This window comes from Chlorocebus sabaeus, chromosome 22 (assembly GCF_047675955.1).
Source record: "Chlorocebus sabaeus isolate Y175 chromosome 22, mChlSab1.0.hap1, whole genome shotgun sequence".
In the NCBI taxonomy this organism is placed as follows: Eukaryota; Metazoa; Chordata; class Mammalia; order Primates; family Cercopithecidae; genus Chlorocebus; species Chlorocebus sabaeus.
The window spans coordinates 11,044,843-11,063,231 of NC_132925.1; the positions used below are offsets into that span (position 1 = coordinate 11,044,843).

At 39.3% G+C, this 18,389-nt stretch overlaps 1 protein-coding gene across 4 annotated transcripts in view; it reads right to left on the minus strand.

Moving 5' to 3' along the window:
* Positions 1–11,764, minus strand: part of VGLL3 (vestigial like family member 3) — a 50,583-nt gene extending 38,819 nt beyond the window's left edge. The window contains exon 1 of one of the 4 annotated variants that reach the window (XM_007986171.3): positions 10,938–11,764. In XM_007986171.3, coding sequence (XP_007984362.3) covers positions 10,938–11,063 — 126 coding nt within the window. In that variant the 5' untranslated portion in view covers positions 11,064–11,764. Of the gene's footprint in view, positions 1–10,620; positions 10,882–10,937 lie in introns of those variants that run through there. The other 3 variants (XM_007986170.3, XM_007986173.3, XM_007986172.3) reach the window with 3 other exon arrangements.
* Between the last annotated feature and the right edge of the window lie 6,625 nt (positions 11,765–18,389).

Sequence of the window (18,389 nt, forward strand, 5' to 3'; positions counted from 1 at the left end):
TTGATCATACCATTTTTTTTTTTACTTTGAAAAAAATGCATGCTGGAAAATGAATGTGAATAGAAAAAGATAAATCACTCCAGAATACCCAGTAATTTTTCATATGTTAGCAAAATACATACCCCAGACTCTATATTTCTAATGTAATTACTAGCTTCAATATCTACAGCTCCAAATTATAAATGCACCATTCAACAATTTGGCCCCTTTCCCCAGCAGTGAATATGTTGCTCTTGTATAAGGTGAGTACTGAAATATTCAGAAATACTATGAGCTTCTAGTTATCATTTCAGGATGGTTATTTATAAATATATATTTTGCTTTTATTTAAAATTTGTGTCAGTATGGTTATGATTTGTTGATGAATAGATAATTCATTCTTTGTAAGTGAATGTGCCTTGCTGATGAATAGGTAATTGCAATGACCGAGTGCTTTTCTTTCTCATAACCTACTTCTGCACAGATTTGAACATTTTTATATTTAACTTCAATAGTAAAAACACCATAGAACCATATAGTATGTGTAACATTAGGGAATCGAGCTAAATAACCTCTAAAGCCACTCCTAGTTTTAAATTCCATTCTAAAATTAAATGAATATTATAATTTATTAGTCAAATCACAGTGCTGCTTCTTTTGGTGCATGTGTATTTGCCTAAAACATGTACTGTTTTAACCATATGCACACACTCTCTGTTGAATATTCTGGAACATTAGAAAGCAGCTCTGTATTTACATGAAAACAAAAACCCTAAAACCTATCTACATGGTGGCATCATTGTCCACAAGTGTTCATTATTATTCGTGAAACTAATTTCTTTTTTCTGTTATTGTCCAGCTCAGCATCAGTTTGTGAGAATGGGGCCCTGCATATAAATGCTTTATTTGTTTAATTGTAACATTCATTCTTTAAGTAGAAGAGCCTAGCTATGTTAACAATCCAAATAAAGTCAACGTTTTATTTTATCTTTAATTGACAGCAATTAATTCTCAGATGAAATAAAAGTGAAGTTATACATATATATACACTTTTTTATATATATATGTATAAAGGATTTGAAAGCCATGAATCCTGATACAAATGTCAAATAGTATTCTGATCAATAGTAGTAATCATAAAATATCAATTTTAAAATTGATATTTTTAAATCAATTAAACTATTGTATTTAAACTATAGAATTTCAATCTATTTAAGATTTCAGTTTTCTAAATGCTTCATAATATTGTGTTACCTTTCCTACCAATTTTTGAATGGTTGGATAGAAATAAACTAACCTAAAAATTATATTTTTCAATATGCAATGGGGAATAGTAAGCAAAAGCTGCCCCTGCATTAAAAAGCTCATCACCGGTTTATTTTAGAAAAAGAATTATCTCAATGTATGCATTCTTTATATTTTTATTTCATATATGTAATATATCTATATTTACATAAATATATACTGAAATATTCCTTTTTGATATGGCAAACATATATGGTTCTTTAAAATATCTATACTGATTCCTCTACTTAAATAAATTTTTTTGGACTGATTATAAAATATACTTTCTGTTTTCTTTTTCTCTCTCTGGGTTCTTTAAGCCAGATTCTTTTACTAATTAAATAAATTTGCTAGAAAACTATCAAACAAATAAAATGAAAAAAGCTTATATCTACCAATAGGCAGGACACAAGAATTCTACCACTGCCACTTGCACTTTTTTTTAAAGATAAAGTTAGATTGGGCCGGGCGCAGTGGCTCATGCCTGTAATCCCAGCACTTTCGGAGGCCGAGGCGGGTGGATCACGAGGTCAGGAGATCGAGACCATCCTGGCTAACAAGGTGAAACCCCGTCTCTACTAAAAAAATACAAAAAACTAGCCGGGCGAGGTGGCGGCGCCTGTAGTCCCAGCTACTCGGGAGGCTGAGGCAGGAGAATGGCTAAACCCGGGAGGCGGAGCTTGCAGTGAGCTGAGATCCGGCCACTGCACTCCAGCCTGGGTGACAGAGCAACACTCCGTCTCAAAAAAAAAAAAAAAAAAAAAAAAAAAAGATAAAGTTAGGTTAATTTAATTTTCGCAGATTATAATGAACCAATTTAAACATTTACGTTTACAACACATACACACACACACACACACACAGACATATCCTCACGATCAACAGTACTGGTTAAAGAATTTCAAAGTATCAAATGACCTGATAACTAACTAATGTGCTAAGGTTGAATTTGCATACTTTTGTTTTAACATTAAATGTGATCATGAAGAAAACAGAAATACAACATTTAAACAGCAATCGATTCAAATGCTGCCATTCATCCCATCTTAATTTCATTCTCCATTCTCCATAGACTCTCGTGCCTCAACTACTTTCTAATGTCTGTGTTTTGTTGACTGTAAATCAATTTATTGTTTTTTTTTGTTCGTTTTGTTTGGGTTTTTTTTTTTTTTTTTTTTTTTTTTTTTTTCTTTTTTGAGACGGACTTTTGCTCTTGTTGTCCAGGCTGGAGTGCAATGGAGCGTTCTTGGCTCACTGCAACCTCCGCCTCCCGGGTTCAAGTGATTCTCCTGCCTCAGCCTCCCTAGTAGCTGGGATTACAGGTGTCCGCCACGATGCCCAGCTAATTTTTTGTATTTTTAGTAGAGACGGGGTTTCACTATGTTGGCCAGGCTGGTCTCAAACTCCTGACCTCAGGTGATTCACCCCCCTCAGTCTCCCAAAGTGCTGGGATTACAGGCATGAGCCACGGCGTCCAGCTCTGCTTTTTTTTTTTTTTTTTTAAACTAAGTATTTTACTCATGAGCACTTCTGCCACGTTCTGTATTCACTTGGGTCTTTGCTCCTTCAGTGAAACGTCCCTAGTGTTACATTCTTTCTTGGAAATAATATATAAAAATCAAAACATTGAGACTAAATATCAAATCATCAGAACCCAGATTTCCTGATTCAAGGTCAAAATGTAATCTAATTGGTATTTTTCTCAAAATGCACAATCACTTCCTAAAAATATCCAGATTTCGCAGAAATATTTATGTTTTGCTTAGAAGACCCTGAAGAAATGTTAACAAAAATAAAGTCATCTAAAGGGACTTTAAAGACTGCAAGTTGTTGTGTTTTTTTAAATGCACATTTATGTCTCTTCACCACAATATAGTTATGACACTTTTTCCCTCGGTAAAATACACTCTGGAGTAAGATGAAACAATAAATGGGTTAATAGCTATAAAGTGAACGCTAACTCACCAAGAGGTTAAAGTATCAATGTGGAGAGTTCGCTTGGGCAGTACAGACCATATCCAACCACCACGCTGCTTGCCATCAGGCACAACAGCAACAAACTTTTCAGCAGGAATGTGCCGGGGAAGGATTTGTCTGACAAGAGAAAGACTTCCATGTCAGGAGCCAAATACCACTAACTCCCCAAGGCTTAAGCCTACAAAATGCCAAATGATTACCGTGCATATGTGGAAACTTTTTTTCCTAGGGAAACAAAAGTATTTTAATGAATCACTAGAGTCTTTGGATATTTAGAAACAGATTTAAAAAGAAAATCTACTGGCTAGTTTTTTAAAACACAATGATTTTTTTATATTCAAAAACACGATTGGAGCTATAAGAAGAAATCACTCTCCCAGGGTAAATATTTCAAAATCGTGGAGGCCATAAAAGCAGCACATTGCTCTTTGACCATATGTATTTTTTTCTTTTGAGACAGGTTCTCGCTCTGTCGCCCAGGCTGGAGTGCAACGGCGTGGCCACAGCTCCCTGCAGCCTCCACCTCTCAGGCTCACATGGCTATCCCACTTCAGTTGGGACTACAGATGAGTGCCACCATGCTGGCCTTATTTTTTATTCTTTTTTTTTTTTTGTAGTGACAGGATCTCACAATGTTGCCAGGGTTGGTCTCAAATTCCTAGCCTTAAGTGATCCTCTTGCCTCAGCCTCCCAGAAGTGTTGGGATTACAAACATGAGCCACCGTGCCTGGCCACATATTTCTTAATGTACTTGGATAACAGTTTTTGCTTCTTCACCTATTTGGAGAAGGCTAGGTCAGCTTATATGAGGTTGGGTCAAGTTAAGGAACGTACGTCACAAACCTTTTGTATATTTCGTTTCACATAACTGTCCTCCCCCACACAAATATTTTGTCAGAATAAGTACTCCCAAGTTATAAGTTAATATGCAAATTACTGGGTCAGGATGATCTAATTATAATAGTAAGTGGCAGAGATGGGATTAGAACCTATTTCTGTTTGTTTACAAAGCATGTACCCAGAAAATAGACTAAAGAAAATGTGTCTCTATGGTATTTATTTTAACTGAATAAACAAGCCGTAAACATCAGTCAGCATGGCATCACATACTAACTAGGACAGTCTAAAACTCATGACATTAAAAAAACAGAAATTAATCAATGCCATGCTTTTAAAAAACATACATCATTCTAGATGAAATTGAACTTCTCTATCTAAGAATACGTTATCTCCTTGACAAATCAGATACATAAAACAATTGTCTACAATTTTTCTGAAAATCCCATTTTGGAAATTTGACGAGAGTCAGTCTGTGAGACAAAATCACACCTCACCATTCTGCGTTTGTTTGTCTGTTTTTCTTAACAGTAGGGAGGAGTCAACCAAAAATCATATAACTTAACATGATGAGTTACTTTCGAGTGCATTTGCCTCTAAACGATTCTTGTCACTATCAAAAAATCAAATCTAACTCCTCCAAGGAAGAAAAATTTCCAGTTTTAATGATGTTCAAAAAAATGTGCCACAGGCTTAGAGGCGATTTCAAAATTTACATTCCCAAAATGTTTTAAGCAATGATCATATCATGAGGGTATGTGTTCTCCCTCAAACCAACGACTTTGAAGGAGAAAACAGTTTCCAACATATAAATTTCTAGTGAGTTTGTATAATTCTATTACTGGACTTAGGGTGTAATTACATTTTTAAGGTTATTTATCCATTATTCATTAATTTATCTAATTGTCAATTAATACCTACTTTGGGTCAGAAATTATGCAAAGACTCGGAGTCACAAAGATGAGAGTCATAGCCTGTTCCTAAACTCAAACTTCTCCTAGTTAGTTGCAAGAGTATGGTAAGGGCAATCATAAATAAAGAGAGCCTCATGATTTATTGACATGGCTGATTGCATTATATTCTCTAAGTGGCTAATATTCCAAAATTTAAAAGTAAGAAAATTCAAAAGATAACACTAGGTTAATTACTAACTGTTTTCTTGTTTCTAAAGCAGCACCCATGGGTAGGGAATTCAATAGAAAGAGAACTGAAATGGGAAAGAAGATTTGACCAAAACGATTTCCATGAGTCTGAGCGAGCCACTGAAGCTTCTGGCCCTTAGCTTCCTCTTTTGAAAACAAGAAACTTTGATGTGATGGTCTCAGAGGTCTCTCATCCAACTCTATATCTTAATAAGCAACATGCTGGAGCTCTAGACAAATTCACACTTAATTTTGTTTCTCAGATTGGCTGCCTCTTCTGATATTTAGCCAAAAAAAAAAAAAAAAAAAAAAACCCTACAGATCATTGAAGAATAATTTATTTTCAGACATGGGTCATCTAGCCCGATTCCTAGGAATTAGTTATGGTGTTTCCTTTATCTGTCTTCATATTAACAAGAAAGGACACACTTTTAGAGTCCCCCTACTTCATCCTCCAATGACAAGTGTTTTGACACACTGAAATCATATAGTTTTAAGGAGAAATGACACCTGTTGAATTTAGGTCATTTTTTTTTCTTCTTCTACTAAAGAAGGAGACAAGTGAAAAGCGGTTCAGCTATCCCAGTTCAGACCACACTTGTAAATTACTGGAGTAAATTTGCTATCCACTGAACTATCAGTAAATATGGATTTATGAGTTGTTCTAGCAGCAGCTGTTTAGGTCTAATGGTTCAAGGCACTCTTAGGGTCCTTCTAAATGAGTAGTCAGAGCAGAAAACCAGCTGCTGAAAGAGATGTGTTTTGAAAGGTTCAGAGCAGAGCTTAGCTCAAAAGTTTTGCTCTCACTGTCCCTGACACAGCCTCAAATTCAACTCTTAGAGAGTCTTTGCTTCTTGAATAAAAATGTTTTCTTGGAGCTAATACCCTAACATATTATCTATTACAGGATATATTCGTTTTCAGCTTTTTAAAAAGTTAGTTGGACACAGAGCCTATGGAAATGAGATCCAAGCTAAGCACTCAGGTCTTAGAATGACAGTCACCTAGCTTACAAGTTTGCTTTAAGATCTGTCTTAGGTATCATAAGCTTAAGAGTTTTATATCCACTGAAAAATCACTTTGCACAGATAGATATGACAAATATATATATATATACTTGTGTGTGTGTGTATATATATGTGTATATACACACACACACACACACAGCCCAGCCTCTTCTGCAGTAGCCTGAAGAAACGGTGCATAGGAGAACAAGGCTTTCCACTCTAAGCACCTCTTTTACCATCTTATAGGTCTCCTTGCCATCTCCGGCTTTATGAGATGTGAAATTTTACTAAGGGCTAGATAAGGTAGGACTTCGTTGCATTTAGTCAAAATACCCTTTAGATAAATTTCCAGAGAGTCACCTTGTCCTGGCATTTGGTTTCTTGGTGAACACATCCTCACTATGCATGATTTTATGGATCTCAGTCTTGCCCTTACCATCATTATTGTAATCTCCATTCTGGTGGACCACCAGCGATAACAGTGCAGTTATGTTAACAGTTCATTTTTCCTCCGGTTTGGATTTTCTGGCCGGAAAGTCATTGGGAGCATGAAGCTCTGGGGCACTTCAAGTCTCTAAGTCTCTACAGTGAAGTTAATTTGTGTAGTGTGAAGTTATAGGGGCTGTTCTTTCTCAAAGAAATCCTGTATGAATTTTTATAAATCCACTTAAGTCCTTACTTACAGTTGCAAGAAAAATAGATCCTCTGCCTCAAATCAGTTGTCTGTGAATGGAAACTACTTGGGTTATAATTGTATTATTTTCTCTTAATGAATCTAAACTTAGATTGGAATAGCAATAATAGATGAGGCACTTAAAATTAACTGCTAATACCACTTCCTGTATTTTATTTTGGATAAATAAATATTCATTTGCTAAGTGGATATACTATTTCATCAACAAGGGGTGCAACATGGGTAGCATAAGTCATTAGCATAATCCAAGTGCTTGCTAAAGGCCTTGGAATGCCTAAACTTAAGAAAGTACACTACCAAGGACTTGGACAGAATCTCGCACTCCAAGGCCAAAGAATCTACTGCATATTAATCTTCATCATCAAAACAAATTGATTGGGGATCTAAAGACAAAAAATAAGCCTATTGTGCAATAGCAAAACATTAAAAAAGTTAAAAAAGCTTTAGGAAACTTCACGGCATTGTACAAAGATGCTACACTGGAGAAAGGGAGATCTGGTGGCCCTAATTTTGTCACCAGCTTTGAAATCTTTAGCCAGGCATTTCAGTCCTATAAAAATCCATTTTCTCACTTGTAAAAGGAAGCGTTGAAGTTATGTTTTTCCAGGGCTTTTTTCTCTGACAAACTGAATCTCAGAACAATTGTATGACTCAACCAAGGTAGCAGAGTCCAGACAGAGTTTGAAAAAACACCTTACAAAACTTATAACTGAAGTTCTGCCTCCAAGGGCACTTAATTTTTTCAAGTGAAAGCATGCATGCAGATTCATCCAGCTGTTACCCTGGAAGAGGACAGAGTAAATATACTCTTTTATATGAAGCCCAAAGTGTGATTGTTAAAAATCCCCATGTGCAATTAGAAAGCCGGTGACAGTTCTCCGCCTCATCTATAAACTGCATAATTCTGAAACATTTGACAGCATGTGCTGAGAGACCGAGTCAAGAGTTCTACTGAGGAGATGTTAGAGACTGACATATTAAAGCCAGGATGAGATGGTGGGCACGGGAAACAGGTCACCCAGCATCCCTCAGCAATTTTGGCTCTATAAACCCCACTGTATGATTTATACCCAGCCATGCAATCTCTAGTAATCGATGTCAGGGACTATAAAATTTATACTTTGGACATATTTCAGCTTACTTTGAATTTTTAGCCCAATGTATACCTAAGTAACACACTGCAGTAAAAGCTAATATAAATACATATACAGTTCACTAGGTTTTCAAAACGACATTCACTTATTACCCACCTACAACATACAATATGTTCAACAAAAACCGAAATTTAAATTTCAAGTGCACATTTGTGCTTATAGGGAAACAGGTGAGAGTACACGTGCCTGGATAATGAAGTTCTGTTATTTCCAAAATAATTCTCAATATTATAAGATCATTTGTTAAGAGGGACTGTGTTTAAAATCCATCATAATGAATCATTCTGATATAGTAATTAATAAGGACTTCAGAGCTACACAGTTTGCGGGGAAAATTAGTTGACAGATACACTATTACAATTGAATACAGAAGTAATACAAAACTTTAATGTCGTCTTTTCTAGCATTTCTTTAAATGACCATTAAAATTTCTTGATTACTGTTACTTTTCTTTGCTCCTTTTCCATTTTTTCCTTCTCAAAAAATCAATTTTTCAAATTCAGTAGGAGTTGTAGCCCTTACTTTTGTCTCCCAGGCAAGATTCTATTAGGGCTCACTTCCCATGTACAGAGAAAGCAATCTTCATGGATAATAATGATAAAACCTTATGGAATGCAAAAACAACCAAAATATGTATTCTCGGATGACTGCATTAGGGCCAAGTCAATATTAGTCCCACTTCACCCACGCATCACATAGTCTAAAAATGCTGTCAGCCTGATAAGAATTTCCTGATTTACTCTCTTTTCCAATAGAAAATGTAGGTCATCAAAATAAACTTCTGACAGTAAAAGAATAGTTACACCGTCAAGTCTTTTTTTTTTAATTTCACTAGCCAGTTATGGTCAAATAGTTTCTTTACATAACCAAAAAAAAAGAAGAAGAAAAAGAAGAAGAAAGAAATAAATCTTGAACAAGCCGTTTTAGTAAAAGCAACAAGAAAATTTCCAAGCACATCTCTCGACTACATTCTTATGGTTGACTCAGCCAAACATCTAGTTAATCTAGCTAAGCAATGTCTACAAAAGTCCAAAATATAGAAGTTGAACTAATCAATGTAGATAAATTGTTTTCTTTTTAAGAAGCTCATTGGTCAGAGTTTTTCTAATTTTTATTTTATTTTATTTTATTGTTTACTTTTTAAAATTGCTGTCTTCAGTATATTGATGGTTTTAGCAAGAGAAATGAATTGGGGACAGAGTCTCAGGGCCATTGCAAACATTATATAAAGTATTTGGAGCCATTTCTTATTGAAAAGTTTTATGATTGGTAATTTGCCATTTTCTCTGGTACCGAATGTTATTTTCTAGCTCAAAAAAAAAAGCGTTACAGTATTAACTCCACCACAGATTCATTAATTTCACAACCCTAAAAAAATGAAGCCGTATTTGAAACAACTTCTACTAGTTTGTTATTTTATAAAGGAGGAAAGTATCTTTCTGAATACGTAGAGAAGTTTTAGTTTGCTGCTCATCCACATTCCAAATGATAATTGAAGGCCTCTATAATATCAGGGATGCTTTGAAATGCTGGGGCTGTTGAATATATTTTTTTTTTTTTAAACAGGATAGCAGGAAAGTAGGGCTCCTTCCTCTTTTGCCCTAATTGGTCCTAGTGAAGCTGGTACTATTCAGCAGATGAATCTGGGACATGTACCCTTCCAGAGTTAGCTGAATTTCATAGTTCCTAAATTCTAAACAGAAAGTTAGATTTCTTTCTAAAGCATAGCACTATAATTCTAGCAGAGACAGAGGTAGAGGAAATATAGAAAGTAAAAGGTCAGATTAATTAACAGCCCAAACCTATGAAGGTTTGCAATAAAACATGTGGTTCCTAAGAAAGTAAAAAGAAATAAATCAATATATTCTACGGATGGTAATTTCCTAACCAAATCTAGTTATATATTTTTAAGTTTCTCCAAATCCACCCACCCTAATTCCCATAGTCTGAGGTGGACTCTATTTTGGTACAGCCCTTGCCACATACATTTTTTATTTTAATGTAGCACTAACTAAGCCTTGGCACACTCTCTGTTGTATCCAGAGAGTAATGTCCAAGGGCGCCTCGTGCCAAATTCCCCAGAACTCTACTGTTCCTTCTAAAGTAACGATATCATCTCCTCAGTTCACGACCCCTTATGACGGACATCTTCAGTCACTCTTGGAAGGGTGGAGACCCAGCATCCAGAGATCCAAGGTAACCTTTTGGCCTAGGGACACACTGTCAACAGACTGAACACGCACTATATAACAAGCTCTGTGCTTTGCGGGGATGAAAAAATGAATGAAGAACCTTGGAATCCATCCCTGTCCTCTAAGTCACAGTCACAGGGAGAAACACTCTGTGGAGAAGTTCTAGTAACACCCGATAGACATGATGCTCGACCGATGTTCCCCCATGAAAGTCCCAGATCATTTCGTGAACTCACTCTCCAGATAGCCTCCCCTACCTCTGTCAGCGCACTTCATCCTCCTCATCAATAAAACCCTGAAACATTCCACCTTTCCAAACAAACAAAATAGTTGGTTTAAAGGAAGTTTACTCACATAGTCCTAAGACAGATGCCCTTGGTGAGCTTCAGAGAACTGAGTCCTAAGAGCTAGGGTGGCTATGAGGCGCAGCCTCTGAGCTCCGGTGACCACAGCTCAATGAAGCCCCCAGCCAGGTCATGCCTCACCCACCCGTACACCCCGCTGCTCTCCCTTCCCGGCTCTCTCGGGATGGCTTCTGCTCAAGGACGCTCCCGCAGGTCCCAGCGCATCCTCCGCGCCACGCGTGCCGGCGGGACGTCGCCGAGCCCCAGACCGATACTCTCGATGCCCTTCGCCCCCGCCCCCGGCAGGCTGCCCGGCCGGTGACTCACCTGCTGGCCAGGTTGGGGCGCCGGCTGGTAGTAGGCTGTGGGGCAGGTTGTCGCTGCCATGGGGTTGGGCAGATACTGGGGCGCTCCATACGGCTGGGGGTGATACATCACCTCCGCACAACTCATGGCAGCCGGGGCAGTGGCGGCCCCCGAGCTGCGGCCGCCGCTCTACGCGCTGGCGCGAGGGGCGCGGGCGCCGCCGCCGCAGCTGCCGCCTCTGTCGCTGCTCCAGCTGCTACTGCGGCGAAGGCGGGTCCTCGGCGGCCTCGGGCTCCGCGCGGGGCGCGGGCTCGGGAGGGACAGGCAATCAGCGGGGGCCCGTGCGCGGGCACCTTCATCTTCAGCCCCTCCGGGTGTCCCCTGCCGCACTTATATAGCGGCTCAGGGACGCAGCCGCCCGCTGCGCCGCTGGGGCATTACCGCGTCTGGCTCCCGCGAGGGCTGCGGCGCCCACGGCAGCGCCAGTCACAGCCACAGCCCAGGCCCGGGTCGGCCAGCCGTGGGGAGCCCGGTTCTGGTTTGCATATACACAATGCACGCCCGGGGCTCGTCCTATCACGAGTGCTCCCGGCTGTGCGAGGACCGAGAGGCGGGGGCAGAGGGAGGGGGAACTCCGGGGAGGAGGGGGAGCACTTCGCCTCCCCAGGCTCTGACGCGGAACTTTGCGAAGTTTCTCCAACTTGCTTTGCAGCCGGCGGGTCACCCTGCAGGGGGACCCCGGGGAAGGCTGGCTGCGGATTGGAGCGAAGTTTGCAGCCCTCTCCGCCTCTCAGCACTGGATGGTGGTGGGAGGGGAATGGTATGCAGAGGCTCCGCGCCCTCGATGCTCGGCAGGTTCCCACCCTGTCTCTGTCACCTGGCCTCCAGGGCAACGGCTTCCCAACTCCAAGGAGATTTTACAGGGAACACCAACTCAGAGGCTGGGGCCAAACAAAAGCCAAGTGTACAAAGGGGTAAAACAGAGCAGGCGCAGAATACACGGGGATTAGCTCCTACATTAAAATAATCATAAGTGAAAGTTAACATCACTACAAGTGCGCACATGCCAAGAATGCAACACAGTTTTCCACAAGCAATCTCTGCTTTAAGTTTACATCTTCATGGTATGACACTGCTGTGGGACGTCCACCATTTCTGGCTTTTACAGCCTGGTTTTCCTAGAGCAATAAAGGGTAGTTGATTAAGCCCATTCAGCTAATAAAGGTTTATCTATTTGCAATTGGATCTGACCCTTTCCAAATGGAGGGAAAATCTGTGAGAATATACTTGCATTCTGACATAATCAGTAGAAATAATTATACTCACATTATTTTATTTATTTTGAGACAGAGTTCCCCTCTGTTGCCCGAGCTAGAGTGCAGTGGCATGAGCTCAGCTCACTGCAGCTACCACCCCACGCTCAAGAGATCCTCCCATCTCAGCTTCTGGATTAGCTGGGACTACAGGCATGCAGTACCACGCCCAGTCTTTTTTTTTTTTTTTTTTTTTTTTTTTTTAATTTTTGTAGAGGGTCTTGCTATGTTACCTAGGGGAGTCTCTAGCTCCTGGGCTCAAGGGATCCTCCTGCCTCGATCTCCCAAAGTGCCGAGATAACAGGCATGATGCACCGTACTGGGCTTCATTTTATAAATGAGCAAACTCTAGTTCTGAGGTTGGTTCAGCAAACACACCTTTCCTTATACATAGGCATCCTCTTTTATGACTCAAAGCAATCTCTCATTTTCACAGTCTATCTTTTCTCAGAGAAAAAGTCAATTTGAAAGTCAAATCTACTAATGTTTTTATAGATTGAATTATATCTTCCCCAAAATTTATATATTGAAACCTTAACCCACAATAAGGCTGTATTTGAAGACAGGACATAGAAAGAGTTGATAAAGTTAAATGAGATGTAAAAGGTTGGGCCCTAATCTAATAGGACTAGGTTCCTTATAAGAAGACAAAACACACCAGATATGTCTGTCTCTCCCCCCAACAGCACTCCCTCTCTCTCTGCTCCGCCAAAGAGGAAAGGTCATCTGAAGTCCTAGTGAGCTGCCTGCAAGCCAAGAAGAAAGGTCTCACCTTGAAACCAACACTGACCACACCTTATCTTACGCTTCTAGCCTCCAGAACTATGAAAAAATTAACTTTTTTTTTTTTTTTTTTTTTTTGAGACGAAGTCTCACTCTGTTGGCCAGGCTGAAGTGCAATGTCACGATCTCGGCTCACTGTCACCTCCGCGTCCCCGGTTCAAGCGATTCTTCCACCCCAACCTCAGTAGTAGCTGGGATTTCAGGCACCCGCCGTCATACCTCACTAATTTTTTGTATTTTTGTAGAGACAGGGTTTCACCATGTTGGCCAGGATGGTCTTGAACTCCTGACCTCAGGTGATCTGCCCGCCTCGGCCTCCCGAAGTGCTGGGATTATAGATGTGAGCCAGGGCGCCCAGCTTAATTTGTTTTTTTAGGTCACCTAGTTTGTGGTATTTATGAGAGGCCTAGCAGACTAATACAGATACACAGTTCTCATATATTGTTAATGTTTAGGTAAGTGTCTGTGTGCATGTCTAGCTACACAGATACATACACATGTATAAACACACAAGCATACACACACACACACTATAAAAATTGGATAGGAACTTTTCGCTATGCCATAACAGCTTTTATTCACTCGTGTTATCCCCTGAAAATTAAAAGCGTATTTATTAAGGGTTTGCACAGTTTTTGGACTTTAAATTGTACTCTTTGTAGTACAACAGTATTTCCAGCAATGATATGTTTCATAATTTACTTTAAATGTTTATTATTGTCTTTTCCCAAATTGACATCCTTTGATTAGATCCCTTTCCTGTGTTCCAGTATTCAGTTCTTTCTAGGCAAGTCCACATAGGTGTTACATAAGGACCTCAATCCTAATACTCCTGATCGTCTCATGTCCCCAGTTTGATCCTCTTGTTTAATCTTCATCTCTACTGAAACTCCCCCACTACCAGTTGCCCTAGCTGGAAATGTGGGAATCTTCTGGCTTTCCTTCCTTCTCCTCACAGTCCCCACACCTGGTCTTGCAGTCAAGATGACCCTCAGTTTTCCATTTCTACTGAGTCTCTCCTTATCTCTGTTGCTATAATCGTTAGTTTACTCGGCATCTCTCACTCAGACTCCTGCAAGAGACCCTGAGTGATTTCCGGGCCCTAAGACGAACCCTCTTCCTGTTCTGCATAGTTGATACTACTGCTCTTTAATGACACTGAAAATCCAACTGTGCAATGATGATTCATTCTTCTTTTAAAAATTTCACAGTCACATCCCGCAGTCTGTAGAAACAACTCTTTAACCTTCTGATTCTGATCCCTGCCTATGTCACTACCTCCTGCGAATGTTTACCAGCTATCTGAATTGAGATCTACATTCTGCGAAGCTATGGTGCTTTCTACCAGCATGTCATTTTACATATGTGCACCCACACATCCCCTACCCTCTTCACTTGTTAACTCCTTCTTGCTCTTCATGTAATTGTCCTCCAAAACATCCGATGAGGATCAGCTTTAATGCCCCTATTTTCACCAGCTCTTGTACTTTTAAGAATACTGCTCCCATCATACTAATAGTTAACTACTTGATTTGAAGTTGCTTATTTGCTTGTCTCCCCAATATGATCATGGCTACTAGAGAGGAGAGACTGACTTTTATCTCTAATTTTCAATCATATTGTGTCTGGCTTAGTAAACATTCTTTGAATAAGTAAAGCGTATAATAGGAGGAGAAACAAAACTATTAGAATAACTTACAAATTTGTGGGGGAATCTGAGCACATACGAAATCCGTGAAGGCTATAATGTAGAATATGATTTCAAACTCTGTTTTAGGCTTTCTACTGTATGTTAGCTTGAGAAAATCCTTAGGATGTTAAAAAAAAAAAAAAAAAGGACTTAGAAAATGACAGCCACTTATCAGAGCCACACCTGCTGTTCAAATGTTTAATGTCTGCAACTTTTTTCAAATAACTTATATCTGTAGTTGATGTTTTTGTACAATTATGAGTTCAGTATCTGTCTATTTAGCTAGACTTTGACAGAGGTTATTTATATCTTGTTCATCTCCATATCTAACACTTAGAAGACATTCTATGTTTTCTGAATGATAAAATAAAGCCAGAACTTGATTCAACATGTCCATACCCCTCACTGCTGCATCTTCAATGCTCCATATGGCCTCTAGTGTGTTGCAAATATTTATTCTATGACAAAAAGAGTTATTTGGTACTAGTAAGTCATGGACACAAAAGTCCGTAGGTGTTTGGCAAAATCTTCCTATGATGCAATATCTTTTTTGATACCTGTCTTTGTTTCTATATTGTACTGCTGGAAGAAAATAAGAGAGTAAAGATTAATTCCACCTTGTCTTAGAATCTAGAGAAATGGACAGAGAAAGAAAATAGTTTGTCAAAGGCTGCAGTCTTCGTGAGGTCATTAATAAAAATTCTGATAATTAATGTTAGGGAAATCTACATTTGAGTTCTAGTAAGAAAGCAGATATACCTGACGTCCCCTGGGTAGCTATTTAGGGCTTTAGAATGGAAAATAATAAAAAGGATCATCAAGTTTAAAACATCCTTTTTCATAAATAAGTAAATATATGATCTGATTGATGTCTTCTAGGGAACCAGTGGCAGAACTAAAACCAAAGTCTCATTTCTCTTGACTCTTGATTTAGTTCTCTTTCCATAATCGCATAATAAAGATATATAAACAAATACGTATGCATATGTATATGCACACATGCATTATACATATGTGTACATATTCTTAGATATTTACTTATGCATACACACACACACACACACACACACACGAAGGAAGAAGTTTTTGATCAGATCCTCCTTGGGTCAGCTTGGAGTTGAAGAAGAGCAGTATGTGAATGGGGTGGGGATGCGGGCCAATTGCATTTAGCAAGAGTGAGTCACTCAGATCAGAGAATGTGATCTGGCCACTGGTGTACTCATTGTCATCTCTACTATGTAAGTGTGTCACAATTACTTGGAAAAAGCAGCAATGGTATGGAATTCAATTTTATATAGTTCTGAGCTAAAGTTCCTCAAAGTTTGCCCTGAAACATTCCCAGATCTTCTGAATTGTGGGTTTACAGTCACTACATTTCTCCCCCACCACCAAATTTCTCAAAATGTTTGTTTCCAAATTTTCCAGCTGGCATTTAGTGAGGTGGACCACCCCCTGCATCTAGTTTTATTTGGAGGGATAACTTGAAGTGGGTTTTCCTCATGTATTTTGGAATAAGATAGGGTAAAAAGCGGGAGCAGCTTACTTTTTGAGTGGTGACAGCCACGCCTGCCTTTAACTTGGGATCCCAACGTAAGAGAACTCCCTGGGCCCTGAAGTACCTGCATGTAGACATCTCAAACTAAGTATTTAAATCTCCTCTACTCGCCCCCTGCTACCAAACAGTTGAGTTTTGACCAGCCCTTTACCCTAAGCTGAGCCCACTGATAATGCAACCTGCTCTAGGAACCATGGCTCTGAGGAAATGGGCCTGCGTCATCTGCGCAGGAAATTGTCAGGTCTTGAGTAAAGAAACATAGTTGTTCTAGGCAGAATTATGCCCCTCCCTAAAGATGTCCACATTCTAATTCCTGGAACTCTTGAATGTTCTGTTACTTAGAAAAAGGCAGTTAAGATTGCAGATGGAATTAAGGCTGGCTAATGAGAGGATTTTAAGAAGATAAGCCTGATTCTCTGGATGGGCCCAGTGTAATCAGTATGAGGTGGGACACCTCATATAAGGGAGACAAGGGACAGAGGAGTCTCCCATATTGATGCAAAGAAAGAAAAATGGCTTTGCAGGCCATTGCTAGTTTTGAAAATGGAAGGGATTCGAATCATGGTCCAAGGAATGCAGACAGCCTTCAGAAGCTGAAAAAGGCGAGAAAATGGGTTTTCCTAAAGTCTCCAGAAAGAGCACAGCCCTGCTGACACATGTCAGTCCTGTTTTTCTACTTCTGATGTCCAGAACCATAAGATAATAAATTTACCTTATTTAAAGCCACTAAGTTTGTGATCATTGGTGACAGCAACAATAGAACCCAAATACAGTGGTAGGATGGGGAAGGAGATGCTGGAAGAGGTTTTGGTGAGCAATTCCCCTTTGCCCTACAATTTCCTATGGAGAAAGGCACCACAGGAAGAGGGCTAGTGAGGGGCACTGTAAAACTCAGGGCCAGGGAGGGACTCTAGCTGCCTGGATCTAAGAGTGGTATCAATTGTGCCAGTGGGATAGAAGTAAAAACAGGAGGTCAATACTTGCATGGAAGAATGAAGATCGTTTTAATCAGTTGTCATTCAGGATCACCTGCCCTCCTCAATGGCACTGCAACTTTACTGTTTCTCTAAATGTGCTTACCCATGTCGTCTTGTAACTATTGCTTCCTGTCTTGTCCACCATTCTCAAATCTCTCCAATTCAAAAATTTTACCCACTTTCTCCATCTCTGTTCTCTATTTGTCTCCATCACCCCACCAACATATATTAAGGTCAATAGTACTGACCATGTTGTCCAATTCAAAGTTAACTGTTAAAACCTCATCCTAATTGATGCTTTATAAATTTTGCCATTGTGAATTAATCTCTTCTTTAAATTACATCCTTTCATGGTATCCTCCTGTCTGCATCTGTTTCTTTATACTTTGGCTGTTCTTCCTGTTTGCTCTGCGACAGCCTCCTCTACCTAAACTTTAAACACTGAGTGTCTTAGTATTTGGTCCTATACCCTTTTCTCATCCTTAGGTAGTACTTCTTGAAGAGATTTTATATGTACTCTAATTCAAGGTAGTATATATTTTTTTCCTGATGAGTTTACAACATCTAGTGAAATACTCCCTTCTCTTATTAATGACTCTTATGAGGTTGTTGGATTAGAGTACACCTCATATAAAGATTCTGAGGCTGGGTTTTCAACTGTAACAATTAATGACGGGCTACTTTCAATCTTCATGGTTTGATTTATTTAATGAAAAATGAGACTTTAAATATTTCAGCAGAGACACATAGCAAATGGTAGCACCTGCTTCACACAAGATTCTCATTCGCTGGGAGCCCAGCCAGGGTTGGCCAGGACCCTCTCTTAGCACCTCTATCTACCATTAGCACACACTCCTGAAACAGTCAGTACACTCTTTCTATTAAGTGTTTTTTTCTCATAATTTCATAAAAAATTTTCATATTTTTTCATGAATTTGGCTGGAGTTACAGGATTTCACTAGAAGGCATACACACACATATGCAAATATATGTGTATGATACTATATTATTAGTATATTTTATAGATACTTAAACATAGAGGAATCCAAGTCGATAAATTATGAGGTGAGATTAAAAGATGTCAAGACACTATTTAGGATCTATCAGCAGTGTGAGGTGATAGATATGTTAATTAACCTGATTTAATCATTCCAA